This window comes from Octopus bimaculoides, chromosome 5 (assembly GCF_046866305.1).
Source record: "Octopus bimaculoides isolate indiv1 chromosome 5, ASM4686630v1, whole genome shotgun sequence".
Taxonomy (NCBI): Eukaryota; Metazoa; Mollusca; class Cephalopoda; order Octopoda; family Octopodidae; genus Octopus; species Octopus bimaculoides.
The window spans coordinates 68,232,796-68,250,110 of NC_142932.1; the positions used below are offsets into that span (position 1 = coordinate 68,232,796).

The following is a 17,315-nucleotide window of genomic DNA, read 5'->3' on the forward strand; positions in this document are numbered from 1 at the left end:
TATGTCTTTACTTAAGTGTTTGTTTCTTGGAATTCAGCATTAATTAGGTTGGGGTTAGGGTTAGGTAGATAACTTAACTGAGAATCTTTTGTAAATAATTATGGGAAATATCTTAAATTCTAATTGTGTAACCCTTGTCTAGAATGAAACAAATAGTTTTATATTGTCACTTTTATTATTATTGTTGTTGTTGTTATTATTATTAATAGTAATAGGAGAAGGAAGAAGAAGAGAAGTACATTTTCAGAGTGAACATAGTTTGGTTCAGTTAGCATTACCAATTAAGTTTATAGTAGATATCTAGCACCAGGAACATACCCACGGTAAAACAATCAATTCAATAGCAGTCTTTTACAAAATTGGCTACTACTACTACTACTACTAGTTTATCAGTGCTATCAAGAATGACATCATTTTTAAAAAAATGCATCAATATAACATACATTCCATATATTTGACATAGTAAGATGATGTACTTGACTTCATATGTGAATGATATCACCAACATGAAGAGGGGTTACTTGATTAAAAAAAAATTATGTAAACAAATATGTTATTACTTAACAGGATAGAAGATTATTGTTGGTAGAGTAATTGATTTGTCACAACAGAAAGCCAACTTGCGTTCCTTACCAAAAATTCACTATTTCATTCTTCTGAATTGAAATCCAGCCTAAGACTACTATGTCATTCATCCCTCTGAAGTCAATAGATTAAGTATTAGTTAGACAGTGTTACAGATATAGATTGTCAACTTTGTGTAGATGTAAATACACACAAGCTCACTCACAGACATGTCTGTGTGTTTTTCAATGTATTTTTATCAAAAGTTATGTTAAATCAATTATGCCAAAAATTCTACCAAATTTTAAATTGAATCATTGTATCAGAATCTATTTTTTGTTTATACACACACACACACACACACACTCATTATATCTATATTATGCATACATGTGTGTGTGTGTGTGTGTGTGTGTGTGTGTGTGTGTGTGTAGTGCTTGTGTATGTAATTAGCTACACAAAAGTGTATATTTTATCTTGCTCTAAAATAACTTTACTGCTAAAATTTATAGTTTTCAGATCTGACTGCAGATGGATGCTTATTTCAATCTAGTTGTGTCCTCATCAGCTTTTGTCAGTTGACTGGATTATCCTCTAGTTAGACTGTTTAGATCTGTGTAGACATTGACAACATAACATATTACCTCAAAATAAGTATAGAATTATCACCAATATAGTTTTATACCTTGAGGTAAATGTGCTGGTTCTTATTGTTTTGAGTTCAAAATCCTGTCAAGATCAACTTTTCCTTTCGCCCACCCAGGGTCAATAAAGTATTGTACTAGTCAAGTGCTGGGATTGATATAATTGACTAAACCCTCTCCATAAAATTTCTAGCCTTGCACATATGTTGGAAACAATCATGAAAGATTATTTTCTCCAAACTCTTGTGTTATTTTCTGTCTTACTTCTGAAAAAGAGAGGCTTTCCTGAAAAATAACAGAAACATTAAACAACCTATGTAGGTTGATACAATATCTTCCCTTTGTTTTTATTTATAAGCATCACCTGACATATTTTGCCTAATTTCTCACCTGCATTGCTCAAAGATATTTTTTTTAATATTTCTTTCATTTACAATAATGATAAGTTTGAAATATTTTAGTAGCGTTGATAGAATGGGTGAGTAAATGGTGTTGCTATAAGAAGGAAGTATTAATACCATTAACAGTGGTTCAAAGTAGACCATCAGTAATAGATTATTGTATCTCCGATTGTTACAGTTTCAAATCTCTAGTTATAAACAATAGATTCTGAAATCTGAAGAAACAGGGGATGTATTGTTAGATATAAGAAGTCAGTAGAAGAATTGAATAAGTTTAATCAGCATGGAAGAATGCAAGATCTAACACTGCGGGGGTGATGTTTAAAGATTGAAATAATATTACTTCTGCTGTCAGGAATGGTTTGTTGTTTGGTTTGAGGACAAGTAATTGCAATTTCTTGGTTCATGACAAAGGTATATCTATTGTAGGTGGGAAATCAGATTGTTTTACACACATGTTGCAGTTATACACAGATATTATATATAGAGAATTTATATTGACTGTCAGGGACCCAAGGTTTCATGCATATAACAATCTGCAATGTTTTAGCCAGAATTTCAGATTGCAACTGCCAATTCCACCATTCTAGTTGACACGTTCATCAACTTTGTACTAGCATGTCATTTGTGAGTTGAATTCTAGTTGAAAAATTGATTTTCATCCATATGAAACCTTGTGTTCCATAAACTTCACATAATGTTATTTAAAAGAACTGTTCATCCACTTTCCTGGTGCTGAGTACTCATTTTTCCAGTTTGTTATGAATGTGTGTCTGTTTCAAAATACTTGTGAAATTCTAACATGAATTTTTGTAAATGTGAGATAAACATACTGGGATAGTAATGTGATATTGTAAGCGCTGGAGAAAAAGTGGTTTTGAGTATGGCAATAAGTTCAAGATAATGTGTTATCTGATTAATTTATTTTGCATTTATTTCTAATGTTTTGGTGGGTGACATTTTGAAAATCTAATTAACTAATTAAATGCAACTTTTCTATCAATTGCTTAAAGCAAAGAGTCAGTGATAAGACTTGAGTGTTGTAGCCACCATTAGTAACTGACTCACTTAGCTACCATCTCTTCCAGGAAAAAGCAAGACTGATAAGTGTGGAACGCAAAATACAGGAACTATCGCAGTTCTGCTCTGTAGCAGTCAGTGATGAGGGTTACGACCAAAGTGGAAGGTCATCTGATGCAGAAAGTGAGGTACATGTCATCATCTTTGTCTAGTTCTTATTGTATTTAATCTCTTTTATTATTATTTTTATGATTATTCCTATCAGTCAATCTTTTAAAAGAACAAAAAAAGAAGCCTTTGAACATCATCATTATGATGATGGACCAGTAAAACAATTTCTTGAAAAGCTCAGGACATTTCACCAATTTCTGTTTTTTTTCCAGGACATTCTTAAAAGTTGATTCTATTAAACAAACAGTTTACTGTCTCCTAATTATAACAATTATTAAATAGTTAATTAATCATTGTTGTCCTATTGAAAAATTAAGAACATGGTCACCAGAATCCAAGACTACACATCAGTTTAAAGCCAAAATTGAGATAAATTTGTATATCAGCAAATGTAGAAATATTTACCATTCAAGCAGAACCTTTTTTGGATATAATTTTCTGAAACATTAGCCCCCCCCCCCCAATCTCCCCATCATGCACAAATATATCTCTTTTTTGTTTTTGTTTTATTGAATTGTAACTTGACTGTCTGCATCATTGTAATAAATTGAAAGGGGAATCAGCCAGTATCACTGTAATTAGTACTAAACTGTTACGTTATGGTTAAGTCAGTATGTAAACATTGATTTAATTAATATCAGTGTAATTAGTTAGTATTAAATGATTACATTAATGTTAAGTTCTGTAGCAAGAATTAGGCAAACCAAAAGAAAACTGGTCTTTACCCTTAAGCAACAAGAACATTGCTCAAAGATCTTTTTTAAAAGATCGAGAATGAAGCAGAAAGAACATTTTACTTCATGTGGAGACCATTTTCTTTTTTCATTCATTTTTTTCATGACTGGTGCTTTGGCAATATTTGCTTCCGGCAAGTAAAGGAGGAACTCATCATCTCCGTTCTCCACCCCTTGCCTACTATCTCAGCTCATATCAGCACAAGTTCATGTCACTGCAATATCTTTGTATCAAATTATTACTTGAAGATTAGAATTAACATAACAGTAATTTGTTAGTATTCAATTATTACATTAAGATTAGAATTAACACTACTGTAATATGTACATTATTATATTAAGATGAGAGTACCTCTGACTATAGAGAGATACGTTTTAATATTTTCATTTACATTATGTTTGATACCTTATTTAATTAATTACCTGAACTATTTAGACCTCTACTGGCTACACTTAGACTGATGTAAATTTGACTTGAGACTATTTCAACAAACCTTGATAATATTCCAACTTATCAACTTAAGATATAGAGTTAATTATTATGTCAACACAGTCAGAAACTGCAAATTTTAGATTTGTATTTTATGTATTGTGTTCATAAAGTCATTTATTAATGTGATCCATTAATTTTAAGAATTGGTAATTACTACCATTCATAAATTCAAAATTAACCTGCTTCCTCCTTGTTCTACATATGATTTTTTATATAATTTCATTTTCTTTTAATTAATATTCAACAAATTAGCTCCACTATAGTCTACACTTAGATTATTAAATTTAGTGCTAGAAATTCTACTTCACGCAGTATCAATTATTTTACTAGAGATGGCTTCAATTACAGTTAATGTAACAAACATCCACTGCCTTTAATATGCTTAATTAATCATTCCTTATTTTATAATAATTACCTTGATATATCTTATATCATTGTTTTTACATATGTGATATCAATGCCTTGTCCTATGTCACTGGTTTATATGTGGTTTCACAGCTTTATCATATGTGAAACTATTATTTATTGTACTTAGTTACTTGATTGCATTGTTCTAAACATGTAATAGATTCTTGATATCATTACCTTTGTGTATGTTAACATATTGTTATGAAGACTTGTATTCTAGAAATTACCGTTTGTGTTACTATTTCTTGAATTAGCACCTCACTGTGTCTTTGGTTTTGTCTTCTTCATATACAAATATATTTGTAAAAGGCATCACAACAATAAGTCATTTCCTCTCATATGATCTCTAGAGTTTCAGGCCTTTTTAAACTGTACATATATGTGTTTGTGTCAGTTTGCGTTATATATATAATACACACACACATATATATTTCCAATTTACTTTGTATAAATTGCAATGGCTCCATAACTACCATCTCAGCTATAACCTTGGAGCCCCAGTAATCCATTATAGCACTTACCTAGCGTACCTAATCGCTTAGATCACCTGTGAACTAAACCCCCATACTTTATATACACACACACACACACACACACACACACACACACACACACACCATACTCAGGTTTTCCAACATTTTAGCTAGCTGCCTTGCTTGCAATAATTTCTTGAATTAAACTTTTGCTTTGTGAATACTTTTCCTGCCATTCAGCTTCTTTGTTATCCAAGTAAGTAAAAAAATAGTTACTGTAGGATTAGAATCCTGTAATTCTGGTGGCATGATTTTATCTGTAGTATTGGCCAGGGTACATTCTTTATCTTAGTTATAATCTTTGGAAACTAGGATATATTTACATTTTATTACCACTCAGCAAATTTATTTGATAGTTTTGAAGCCTTGTAGAAAATCTTACCAGTCAGAAATGTAAGTGATATAATGTTTTCTATGTGTTAAATTGTATGTACATTATTATATATTTCTATATAAAATGTAAGATCAGGTAATTTAGTTAAATGAAGTATTATGTAATCAGAACTATACTTATTGAATCAGATATTCATTACCAGTTAACTTCCTGACTCTCATGGTATTTCTAAATGTTTCAGAAGGATAAATATTTTCCTGAAATCTCAGTAAATATCAAAGGATTGTATAAGAAATAGTTTCTGTTAAAGTTTATTCTATCTAAGATCATCAACGTTTCAAGCACTCAGACCAGAGACTCTGCTTTCTTAGTTTTAAGAACAACCAGTTTAATACTACAAGGCCTCTGCTGAAAGAATAAGTATTTATTGGTTCTACTCCAAGAAGAATTTCATTATCCATTTTTGTGCAGCGATCTGTTTGTCTTTGAGCTGCCACATGTTACTCATTTACAACAGTAATAGCTAAATATGGAATATTCTTATTCTATTATGTATTTACAGTTGAAAGTTGGATGATGTTTTGTCTCTCTATTCAATAAAAACTTTTGTTTTAGAACTCAAATATGAATTGATTATATCAGGTATATTGGAAACTGATTTCAAAATGAAAATTCAGAAACCATTTCCTAGTTTTTAAATTCCTCCTGAGATAGTCTCAATCAAATAAAATGATTGATGATGAAAAGGAGAAGGAATACAACACCTGGTTGCATTACTGCACTGGAGTCTGGTGCATCATTATAGATTAACAAATAATGGTAATTCTCTTTAAATCAGACATTTTTAGCTGTTGCTTTTCATCTTGTTGACAGCAAGTTAAAGATATTTAACAAATTTGTAAATCATCATCATCGTCATGTAAATATATAGTTCTATGCACACATACTCTCTTTCTCTCTCTCTCTCTCGCACACACACACACATGCACACACACTGGTTTAAGTCATTGGACTGCAACCATGCTGGAGCACCATCTTCAAGAGTTACGTTGGTCATGTTAATCCTAGATTTTAAATCTGATACGTAGTTTATCACACCCAGTTTATAGAACTGCTAAAACCATGGTATATTTGTGTATTCTTATCATTATTATTATTATTAGGTGGTAAACTGGCAGAATTGTTAGCACACTGGGCAAAATGCTTAACAGTATTTTGTCTGTTTTCATGTTCTGAATTCAAATTCCGCCAGGGTCAACTTTGCTTTTCGATCTTTCAGGGTTGATAAATTATGTACCAGTGAAACACTGAGATCAATGTAATCAACTCATCCCCTCCTCCAAAAAATGGCTGCCCTTGTGGCAAAGTTTGAAACCATTATTAAAGTGGCAAGCTACCAGAATCATTAACACATCAGACAAAATGCTTAGTGGTATTTCTTCTGGCTTTATGTTCTGAGTTCAAATTCTGCCAAGGTCGACTGTGCCTTTCATCCCTTCAGGTTCAGTAAAATAAGTACCAGTTGAGCACTGTGGTTGATGTAATCAACCAGTTCTCTCCGTAAAAATTTCAAGCCTTGTACCTATAGTAGAATGCATTATCATTGTTGTTGTTAGATGAGCTAGCAGAATAGTTAGAGCATCAGAAAAACTGCATTGTGGTATTTGTTCCAGCACTTTAGATTCTGAGTTCAAATCCTACTAGGGTGGGTTGATTTTACCTTTCATTTTTTGGGATCAGTATAATAAAGCACTGCTCAAGTACAGGAATTTATGGCATTAACTAACCCCCTTCTCTGAAAGGATGTAATCTTATGCTTGAATTTAAAACCATTATTTCATATGGTCACTGTTTCTCAATAAACTAAGTTATCTTTCCACACAGTACAATTCATTCCACAGATCTCATTCAGAAATTTTTTGCTCCATACATAAAGAACTTTGTTATGCAGAAACTGTCATCTTATTGCTTGTAATCTTAGTCAAGTGACCAATTTTCTGTTTCCAGTGCTATTTCTTCAGCAGTTTATATTCAATAACTGCTGCATGATCTGATAACATTTCAAAGAAACTTTCGATTTAAACATTGCCAATAAAATGTTTGTTATTGCAGTGGTTGTTACCTAACAAATTTATTTCCCTCTTAATATTGCCCTAAAAACATTACTTTGGCACATCCCTAATTGCTTGCAAAACATGTCATTTGTTAATTCTACTAATTAAGACTGTTCTGTTAATTAATAATCAAACAGTTGGGTTGTTTACTTGTTGCATTTTGCTAGATTAATTGAAATAAAAGCACAACATTGAATCTTATCTGAAATAAATAACAGCTGCATTCAATGCTTTTGTCTACCATGGGTTTGCCTCCTAACCATTTATAAATTCTAACACTATCTCTCTCTCTCTCTCTCTCTCTCTCTCTCTCTCTCTCTCTCTTCCTCTCACTCACTCACTGTTCTGTCTAACCATTCCAGCAAAACTTAGTTTCTTTAAATAACGCTTCATTTAAACCTTTATCGGCCATTGTTGTTCCTATCAGTAGATATAATCAAATTGACATCTGATAAATTCAGAATTCACATTTTCAATTTCTTTAATTTTCTTTTTGTTAGTTTTTTTTTTATTTTGGTAATAAAAGAAAACTCTAAAACTCTTGGATATTATGTTGACAATATTTTTCATATTTTAATCTTAAAACTTGGGGTAATTCCTTGTATTAAAGTAAGCATTGTAATACATGATGGTTTTATTTTTTGTTTAAATATGTTAAATAATATGTATGTGTAAATGTATATGTATGTATCTATATATAATTTTGTCATTTGTCTCAAGTTGTTTTGTTTATCATTTATGTTTACACTATTACATTTTTAATATTATATGATACTTGCATTATATTATATATATTATGCTTGTGAACCTACCTATTTTATTTTGCAGTATTTTTTCCAGCTCTTTATGTTCTGAGTTCAAATCCTGTTAAGATCAACTTTGCCTTTCATTACTATCACTCTTAGGTCCATAAAATGAAATACCAGTCAAGCACTGGGGTTGGTGTAATTGACTTACTTCCCAAAATTGCTGGCTTTGTACCAAAATTTGAAACCATTATTATTATTATTTAAGGTAGATAGCTGGCAAAATCATTAGCACACTGGGTAAATTGCTTTGTGGTACTTCACCTATCTTTACATTCTGAATTCAAATTCTGCGAAGGTCAACTTTGCCTTTCATCCCTTCAGGGTCAATAAAATAAATACCAGTTGAGCCACGGTGTCGATGTAATTGACTAGTCTTCACCCCACCAAAAAAATTTCAGGCCTTATGCCTATAGTAGAAAGGATTATTATTATTACTATTTTACTTCTCTGAGCACTTGATCTTGTTTGCTCTGGTTGATTCTATGAGAGCAGACGGCAGCTTGTTGTCAGAGGTGCCACAGGGTCTCTTCCTACACATTATAAGCTTTGATACTTGGTTGGAAAGCATTCGACTTTATTATTAACAGCTCAGGTTTCACATTATTTACATTTGACGGATATTTGTCCTCATCTTGTTTGTTGTTAACACAACGTTTTGACTGATATACCCTCCAGCCTTCATCAGGTATCTTGGGGAAATTTTGAACCTGGGTTCTCATTCCTAAGGTATTTTTCAATGTTATTATTTTTATTATTCATGTCACTGCCTGAAATCAAACTCGGAATCTTGGGGTTAGTAGCCAGTGCTCTTAACCACTACGCCATATGCCCGTGGGCAATTATGGAGTGAATTTTAGGGCTTATAAATCTAATATTTTCCTATCCTTCCTTAATACCAGTTCCCATATGCTATTCATATCTGCACTCGTCTGCTTAGGAGGTTGTTGTGTCCTAGCATCTGTGCTGCTTCTTTCAGTTTTTGTATTTTCCAGTGGTGTTCTCTGTCTATTATTTTAACTTCATCCCACAGGGGGAGGTGGTCTCCATTTTTCCATACATGATCAGCTATACCCGATTTATCAATATATCCTCATGTCACAGCTTTGCAATGTTCCTCTTCCCTTATTTTGAGGGGGCAGCATGTTTCGCCTTTGTATAACCTACCTGCATGGGATGGAGTACACATAGTTTTTGGTCGTTTTTTCTCTTCTATTGGTGGTTTTGTTGGAACTCCTGGAGTCTTGCATGCATTGTGGGCTTGCTACCTGCAGCCTATGGTACCATGTTATCTGTTCTTTCCAACTATCTAATATTTTTCCTGATGATTCTGACCATGTCCATGGGGGCAAACTTTTTGTAACAGTTCTATCGGCACTTTATTCTGATTTCTTTTTTGTTCCTCTTCATGCCTTCTGATACTGTGCACAAAGACCCAACAATAATTAACACTATCTTCACCTTTTCCTCACTCAAACTATCTCATATTTAAGAGGGTTGTATTTGTTTATTTTTTTGTCTTCCTTCTTCACTATTCATGTGTCAAAGGGGCACACAACATCAGTTATACAGCACATGTGGTTCACTTTTTCCACCACCACTAGGTCTGGCTTGTTGTACTCTAGTACCTGGTTTGTTTGGATTGGGAAATCCTACAGAATTTTGCAGGTCTCTGACATCGCCTCTCTCTGGTTTGTGCTCATACCACATCTTGCTTCTCTCTAATCCCCATTTTTCACAAAGTTTCCAATGTAGCACTTTCACTACTTCATTGTGTTGCCACAACTTATTTTGGTTTTGGATAAGTTGAGGATGTTCATTCACAATACAGGCAATGGTTTCATCATCTCTATTACAGATTTAGTACAGTGGAGACACTTATTTATTTCTAAGGTTGACCCTCCAATTTGTGACCAAAGTTTGGTCTTGCTCTGGCAGTATTGTGTTCTCAGACTCTTTTTTCAGTGTTCCCCTCTTCAACCAGTCCTACTTATGTTTTCCAGCAACATCAGTTCTGATTACATGGAATTGACTGTGTGGTTCCTTGTTGCATACTGTTTCTTCATGTCCATCTTGTTCATTTTGTTTTCTTTTCCTTTTTCCTGATTTCAATCTGTTCTCATCTCTAACTGCCCTTAACAAGGTTTCCTCTTTTTGGGGTATATACCCTCAGCACATTCCCAAGTTCAATATGCATAGTCTTCCACACTTATCAGTACCCTTCCTCCATTTCTCTCTTCATGTATAGGCAATCAGTGCCTGCACATGGATGATGGGCTCCATGCATTGTTAGGAGCTTTCTTGTCTTCCTGCCCAACTTCTTTAGTTCATCCTCTGTCTACTTTAGAATTCCAGCACCATACTGAATGACTGTGGTATTATTATTATTATTATTATTATTATTATTATTATTATTATTATTATTATTATCATTATTATTATTATTATTATTATCAATGAAACTATTATAACAACTACTGTATTGCTGTTATCATGAAATCTTCATTATATAGAAAGTTATTCTGCTGTTTTCAATACAACTACAAGGATGTGTGAGTACTTTCTGCTTTCTAACACCTTCGTCTTACACATTAATATGAGCAATATGTGTAATATTAGTCATTATTTTCATTGTTGTATTCACCTGAATTGTTATAGTCCATCACTTGGTGTGTCTCAGAGACAGAGAACAATTTAAGCTACATTGTGATAGATTAAACCTGCAGAATCAAGTAGACAGAGGAAAACTAAATTTATTACATTTAATTAAGTACATTTCAATTAAGTGGTTAATGAGACAACAAACAAGAGAATATCAAATGACCTTTACACTCTTCTCTCAAACCAATGAGACAGATGTGGTCTATGTCCAGCTTGACCTGTTGTTGGTCCCTGTCTGTAGAAACAAGCAATAAGTCTTTTGATTTTCCTTTTAAAGAAATATATTCTACAAAGGATATGTGCACCACTTCTTACTGACAACTATACCTTATATCTTAAGTCATATCATCTACCACTGACCCCTCCCCAATACTCACTACATTCGCACCTAGATCTCACTGCACACACTTTTGCAATCATTGCCTCCCCACACTTCCTGATTTTATAGTTTCACACTCTTCAATCCATTATTTTGTACATTGAGGGCACACTCTGACACCTCATCACTACACTCTTTATTTCTCTTTCCAGCTCTACTCCAGTTACTCCCAGTCACCATTATTAATGCAGAGTAGCCATTTACTTCTCTGCAACAACAAATGTGTTCTTTTCTTTTCTATGATACTTTAAACTCCTCGACACTTCACAAACAGCTGCTTCCCTTTCTACTATACTCCTAATTAATGAAGCTTTTCAGTCTTGCAAGTTACATGGCAACCTCACTAGTGCTGGTTCCATGAGAAAAGCATGCAGTACATTCAGTAAAGTAGCATTAAGAAGAACATCTAGTAGGAGAAACCTTGCCAAAAATGAGGCGCAGGAGCAAGATGTGGTCCTCCAACCAACTGAATTCTGTCAAACCATCCAACCCTTGCCAGCAGGAAAAGCAGACACAAGGATGGTAATGCCCTAGTCTGTTGTGTTTTGACCAGCATATTGAAACTAATTTTACCAACTGGAATTGTCCAATGTTTTGGACTTTGTATTTCTTATTTCTGCTGCTTGGCTAATTTGTGTAATTCATTCACATACATATCATTTAACTTCCAACCTCTATGCAAATGTGGATTAAATGATTTGATGGGATCTAATGAGTAGAAAACCTATGTCCATGGTTTATATGACTGAATGCCCTTCCTAATGTCAACTAACCACTTCACAGAGAATACACTCATGAAATATATTGTATACATATACATGTGTGTACATATGCATGTGTGTAAATATAAAAGTGTGCATATAAGTATGTGTGTGTGTTCACAGTTCACACACACACACATACTAATTAAACTCTAGGTATAAGGAAATTTTTAAAAATATAATTTCTCCAATTTATTAAGATTTTCTCTCTATTTGTTGTAAGTTAATATGAAGTGTCTCCCATACAGACTAGTGATTAACTTCAAAGTCTTCTCTTGAAGACTGGAACATTTTGCAAGTTCACCTGCTTTTTACTGTACTGCACCTTGTCTTGTGGGTAAGTCTATATTAGAAAACAGCAAACGCCAATTCACCAATGTTTCAAGCTTACTTTACTTTCACAGTTTCATATATGTGTGTGTGTAATTTTGTTTTTGTTTCTTATTTTGCAGGTAACTGTTTGATGTCTGCCTTTTTGTATTTCTGTCTCTTCAACTTATGGAGTTGTGTGTGTGGGTATGTGTGTAAGTGTGTGAGTGATGTGACTAATTTTGTTTTAATACCAGTAAAGTTATTTAAAATTTCTATTATAGAATTTCTGTTGTGGAGACAATATGAATTTTATGCAGTGGCAAACTCTTTTGACCACATTACCCAGTGCATATAACGACTCTCTCTCACACCCACCCACCCACATATATACACCTGTATATATATATATATATATATATATATATATATATATATATATATATATATATAGAGAGAGAGAGAGAGAGAGAGAGAGAGAGAGAGAGAGAGAGAGAGAGAGAGAGAGAGAGATGCAGACATATGTGGTAAGAAGTTTGCTTTCCAACCACATGGTCCTGGATTCAGACACACTGCATGGCACTTTGGGAAAGTGTGTTCTACTAAATCAAAGTAGAATCAGACCAATCAAAGACGTGTGTGTAGATTCAGTAGACTGAAACTAAAAGAAGTCTGTTCTGTGTGTGTATGTGTATTATATTTGTATGTATAGGTATTATAGATGCATAGGTATTCATCTATGTGTGTGTTTGTCTTCTTCCACTGCCTGACAACTGGTGATCCTCATAACTTAGAATAAGTACCAGGTTTTAAAACAGTAGGTACTGGCATCAAATCATTCAGCTTGGACCCTTCAAGCCAGTGCACCAGCATGGCCACAGTTGAATGACTAAAATATGTAAAATATAAAAGTGTGTGTGTTTTAGGTTGTATTAAATATAGTATATGTGTGTTAGTGTTAGTTGTATTAGAGCTCATAAATTCCAAATTATGCATAGTGTTGCAGACAAAGAGCAATGTATTTCAATAAAACAGATTATTTTTATACTAGAATTGATCTGAATGAAAATTATCTGTGAAAAATAATCTGGAAAGAAATGAGTCCTTTTTAAACCTTGAGAAAAATAGAAAAGAAGTCTTTGGTGTGACTCTAAAAACAACATTGATGTTACCTTATGTTATGGTGATGAGTATAAGTGAAGCTAGGTTTAGAGTGAGTGAAGTAAGTAGAGCTAGGTTTGACTGTGTGGAGTTAGGCTTGTGTGTGTTGTATTAGTGGAGCTATGTTTATTATGCTTAACTTCATGTGAGTGGACTTATGTTATTACGTATAGAATTATGTTTATTAATGAGCTAGAAGTGTGAGAGGAGCTATGCTTGTTAGTGAGCTATGATATGTGCGAATGGAGCTGTTGAATAATACGTGTGTTCTATGTATACTAAACTTTTCACTGGACCGGTTTCTATTCCTTTAATGTCATAACTTTCACTCTTTGGTTAAGTCTGTCAGACTTAATTAAAATATCTCATTAATTTTATGTTATAAACTCTGTCTTGTCCTTGTTTTAGGATAAAGTTGATCTGGTCTCAGCACGTCGAACAATGCCTGAGTCGAGTGAAGGTGGTGCAGGTGGAGTTAACCCTTTGGCTCCCTCTCACCTAACTAACTCCATTCCCAGATGGAACAATAAGAAACCAATTTCTCCAACAATAGATTCTAACAAGAGCTGGCCAGGACTATCCTTAGAGAAACCATGTATGTATATTTTCCATTTTCACTTTATATATCACCCACACCACCACACCCACACATGCACACACACCTGATCTAGTTTTGGCTGTGTCATCTAAGATGAAACTTTAACAAAAACAAAAGCTAATTGCTTCTGTCTTTCCATCCTGGTTGCTGAGATCTCTTTGGTTTAAACATGTGATGTACTGTCACAGGGAAACTTAATGAATGTTTATTAAAAGTTTGGTTGTAACTAAGTTTACAAATTAAATCTCAAATATACGGTCTGTGACCTCATTAATATATGTATATGGTTATGTGCAAATATATGTATATGGCGATGTGCAAATGTTTCCTTTGAATTATGCCAAAAGTACAGTGCATTAACAATTCATCTGGGATCTTTCTGATTTGGTGAACACCATTTTTTATTTAGTTTTTATTTAGTGTGTTTTCTACTGAAACACTTTAAAACTTTGTATACTTGTATATTTTGTCTTATAGAACAGAGAAAAATTTTTATATTCGAAGTTATTTCATTTTTGAAAGTTGTCGTATTTCGGTAATTTCAACCAATCAGTGACGTCTATTGAGGTGAAAACAATTACTGCTGTGGATTGTCAACAACACGTTGTGGCGGTGTAATGGGATCTTTTCCCTTGAATAAAATTAGTGCCGTTATTTGTCAACAACAACTATCGGCGGTACTGTTATTTATGACATCGTTTGTGCGTTTGTATTGGTTTTAGCTTTAGGGTTTTAGAGTTTTAGGGTTAGTGTTAGGGTTATTAGTATTTTTGCCAAATTTCGTGAAAAATTTGTGGCAGTGTATTGAACAGATTTTCACCAAATTTGGCAAAAATACTCATAACCCTAATCCTAACTCTAAAAAATGGTGTCCACCAAATCAGAAAGATCCCCTAACCCTAACTCCCTAACCCTAAAACTCTAAAGCTAAAACCAGTACAAACGCATGAACAATGTCATAAATAATAGTACCACCGATAGTTGTTATTGACAAACAACGGCACTAATTTTATTCAAGGGAAAAGATCCCATTACATTACACCGCCACAACATGTTGTTGACAATCCACAATAGACATCAGTGATTGGTTGAAATTACCGAAATACGACAACTTTAACATGAAATAACTTTAAAAATATAAACTTTTCTCAACAACACTAAGAGTAAAAGATGTTTTATATGACACATTCTACCAGTGTCCCAAGTTTGAAAGTGTTTCGTTAGAAAACAAATGGTGTCCGCCAAATCAGAAAGATCATTCATCTGTTTAAACATCATCCATACTTATATATACATCGACTACACAAATATTAACTGATGTAAACATATACATAAATAAATGAAAAAGTGTATAAATAGATATCATTCCAAATATTTGTGGGAATAGATGCATCTTAATCACAATATCGTATTTGTATTTATAAATACGCGCAAACATGTCTGTACACTGGCACACACACACATAATGTAGGTAGGATCAAATTCAAGCTGTATCCTCTTGAAGTACATCTGCTTACCAGTATTAATATCCAATATGTAAATGATGTCATTGTTGCATTGACATAAGGTATGTATTAGAGTCCAAAAATTCTGGAAATATTGTTTGCAGAATTATTATATGACAAAATACAAAGTCGGAAAATATTTTTGGTATTATTTATTCACCATTTCACATGTTTTATTTGCTAATAGGAATTATAAAGATTTACATGTTAGATAAACATGTAAGGAATTTCTTATTGGAAATTTCTTACATGTTTATCTAACATGTAAAACTTAGTAATTCTTATTAGCAAATGAAACACGTATAATGGTGAATAGATAATACCAATAAATTTTCCAACTTCCTGCTTTGTTTTATATATATATATTTTTTTTGGAAAGAAAGTATTTATAATGAACTTATGAGTAACTTATAACTCTTATGTCCAGGTTATAAATTTTTATTTGTAGAGTGGGTTATGGAACAAATTGCATAAAAGCCTAGAAATGCTGAGTTTCTCCCAAGAAAAAAAAATCAAAACAAATTATTCGCATTCTCCAAATCCAATCAATTAGTGTTACCACAAAGAGTTCTAAAATATTCCTGGGATTCTCTTTTTAAGGTTCCTGGACTGAATATATGCACACAACCTTGTGTGTATATAGCATATACAGAGCACACCTGTTGCATGGGTTTAAATATATCACATATGCAGCTTCCTATATGCCCATGCTGACATACTTATTTACAGATCTCTGGAACTATTCTTGACTCCAACAAATGAACCTAGTCACTTTGTTAGTGACAAGCTTGAATTCTGTGAAAAATTTGAATAAGTCTCAAAGAAAAATAGGCATGCAAATCAGATGTGGGAATCATCATTTGTCTTTGATAAAATAATCTTTCTATTAAATCTTTGTTTGGTCATTTTTTTATTTCTGTTAGTCAGAGGAAGGGAAAGAGAGAACCTTAACCATTTCAGCTTCATAATCTGTGTGATTTGGAAAATTGAGCTAAGCAATTGTTGTTGGTAGTGAGTTTCTGTTATTGCAAGGGAAAATATGGGAATGTGTAGTAGGACCTGGGGAAACAGATGAACCTAAGTATTGGAAGCTTTAAATTATAGTGAAGATGTGGTGGGTAATATAGGGAAGGTATAGTTTATAATATAGTGTAGAGTATATTATAATGGGAGTGTGGTATATGATATAGTGGAAGTGTGAAGGCATTGTGTATAATATTGTGGAAGTGTGGTATGTAATATAGTGATGTTGTGTGGTAAAATAATATTGTGGAGGTGTGGTCTATATCATAGTGGCACTGTGGTATTTAATATAGTGGAGTTGCATATAATATAAGGAAGATGTGGAGTATATTAGTAGCAACCTTATTTATCAAAGTGCTAACCACAGACCTCAACATTAAAGCAATGCTAGTTTTTCATCAACATTTAGTCAATCCCATGTGATGTGGTTTAATGACAGCTTTATTAAGATGTTTTATTTTTCATTTCATTTACACTCTGTCAAAGATAATAGGACATTATTAACAATAATATAACTCTAATGTAATTGTATATATGTGTCTTGTTTTTTAAGTGAATTATAAATATTCAAAATATTTTCTGTCAATCTGTTTGAAAGAGTTTTATTGCAATAATGTATAGTCATTGTGGTAGTTCTTTGTAGTCTCCTCTCTTGTGATGTTAAATCTGAATAACAACTTCTGTTCCATTTATTTT

At 33.0% G+C, this 17,315-nt stretch overlaps 1 protein-coding gene across 29 annotated transcripts in view; it reads left to right on the forward strand.

The window, feature by feature from the left end:
* The window catches only part of LOC106869304 (pleckstrin homology-like domain family B member 2), a 458,421-nt gene that overhangs the window by 390,186 nt on the left and 50,920 nt on the right, over nucleotides 1-17,315 (forward strand). For 24 of the 29 annotated variants that reach the window (XM_089352366.1, XM_089352371.1, XM_089352379.1 and 21 more), the window contains 2 exons: nucleotides 2,698-2,817; nucleotides 13,902-14,088. In XM_089352366.1, coding sequence (XP_089208492.1) covers nucleotides 2,698-2,817; nucleotides 13,902-14,088 — 307 coding nt within the window. The remainder of the gene's footprint in view (nucleotides 1-2,697; nucleotides 2,818-13,901; nucleotides 14,089-17,315) is intronic. The other 5 variants (XM_089352380.1, XM_089352384.1, XM_089352383.1 and 2 more) reach the window with 1 other exon arrangement.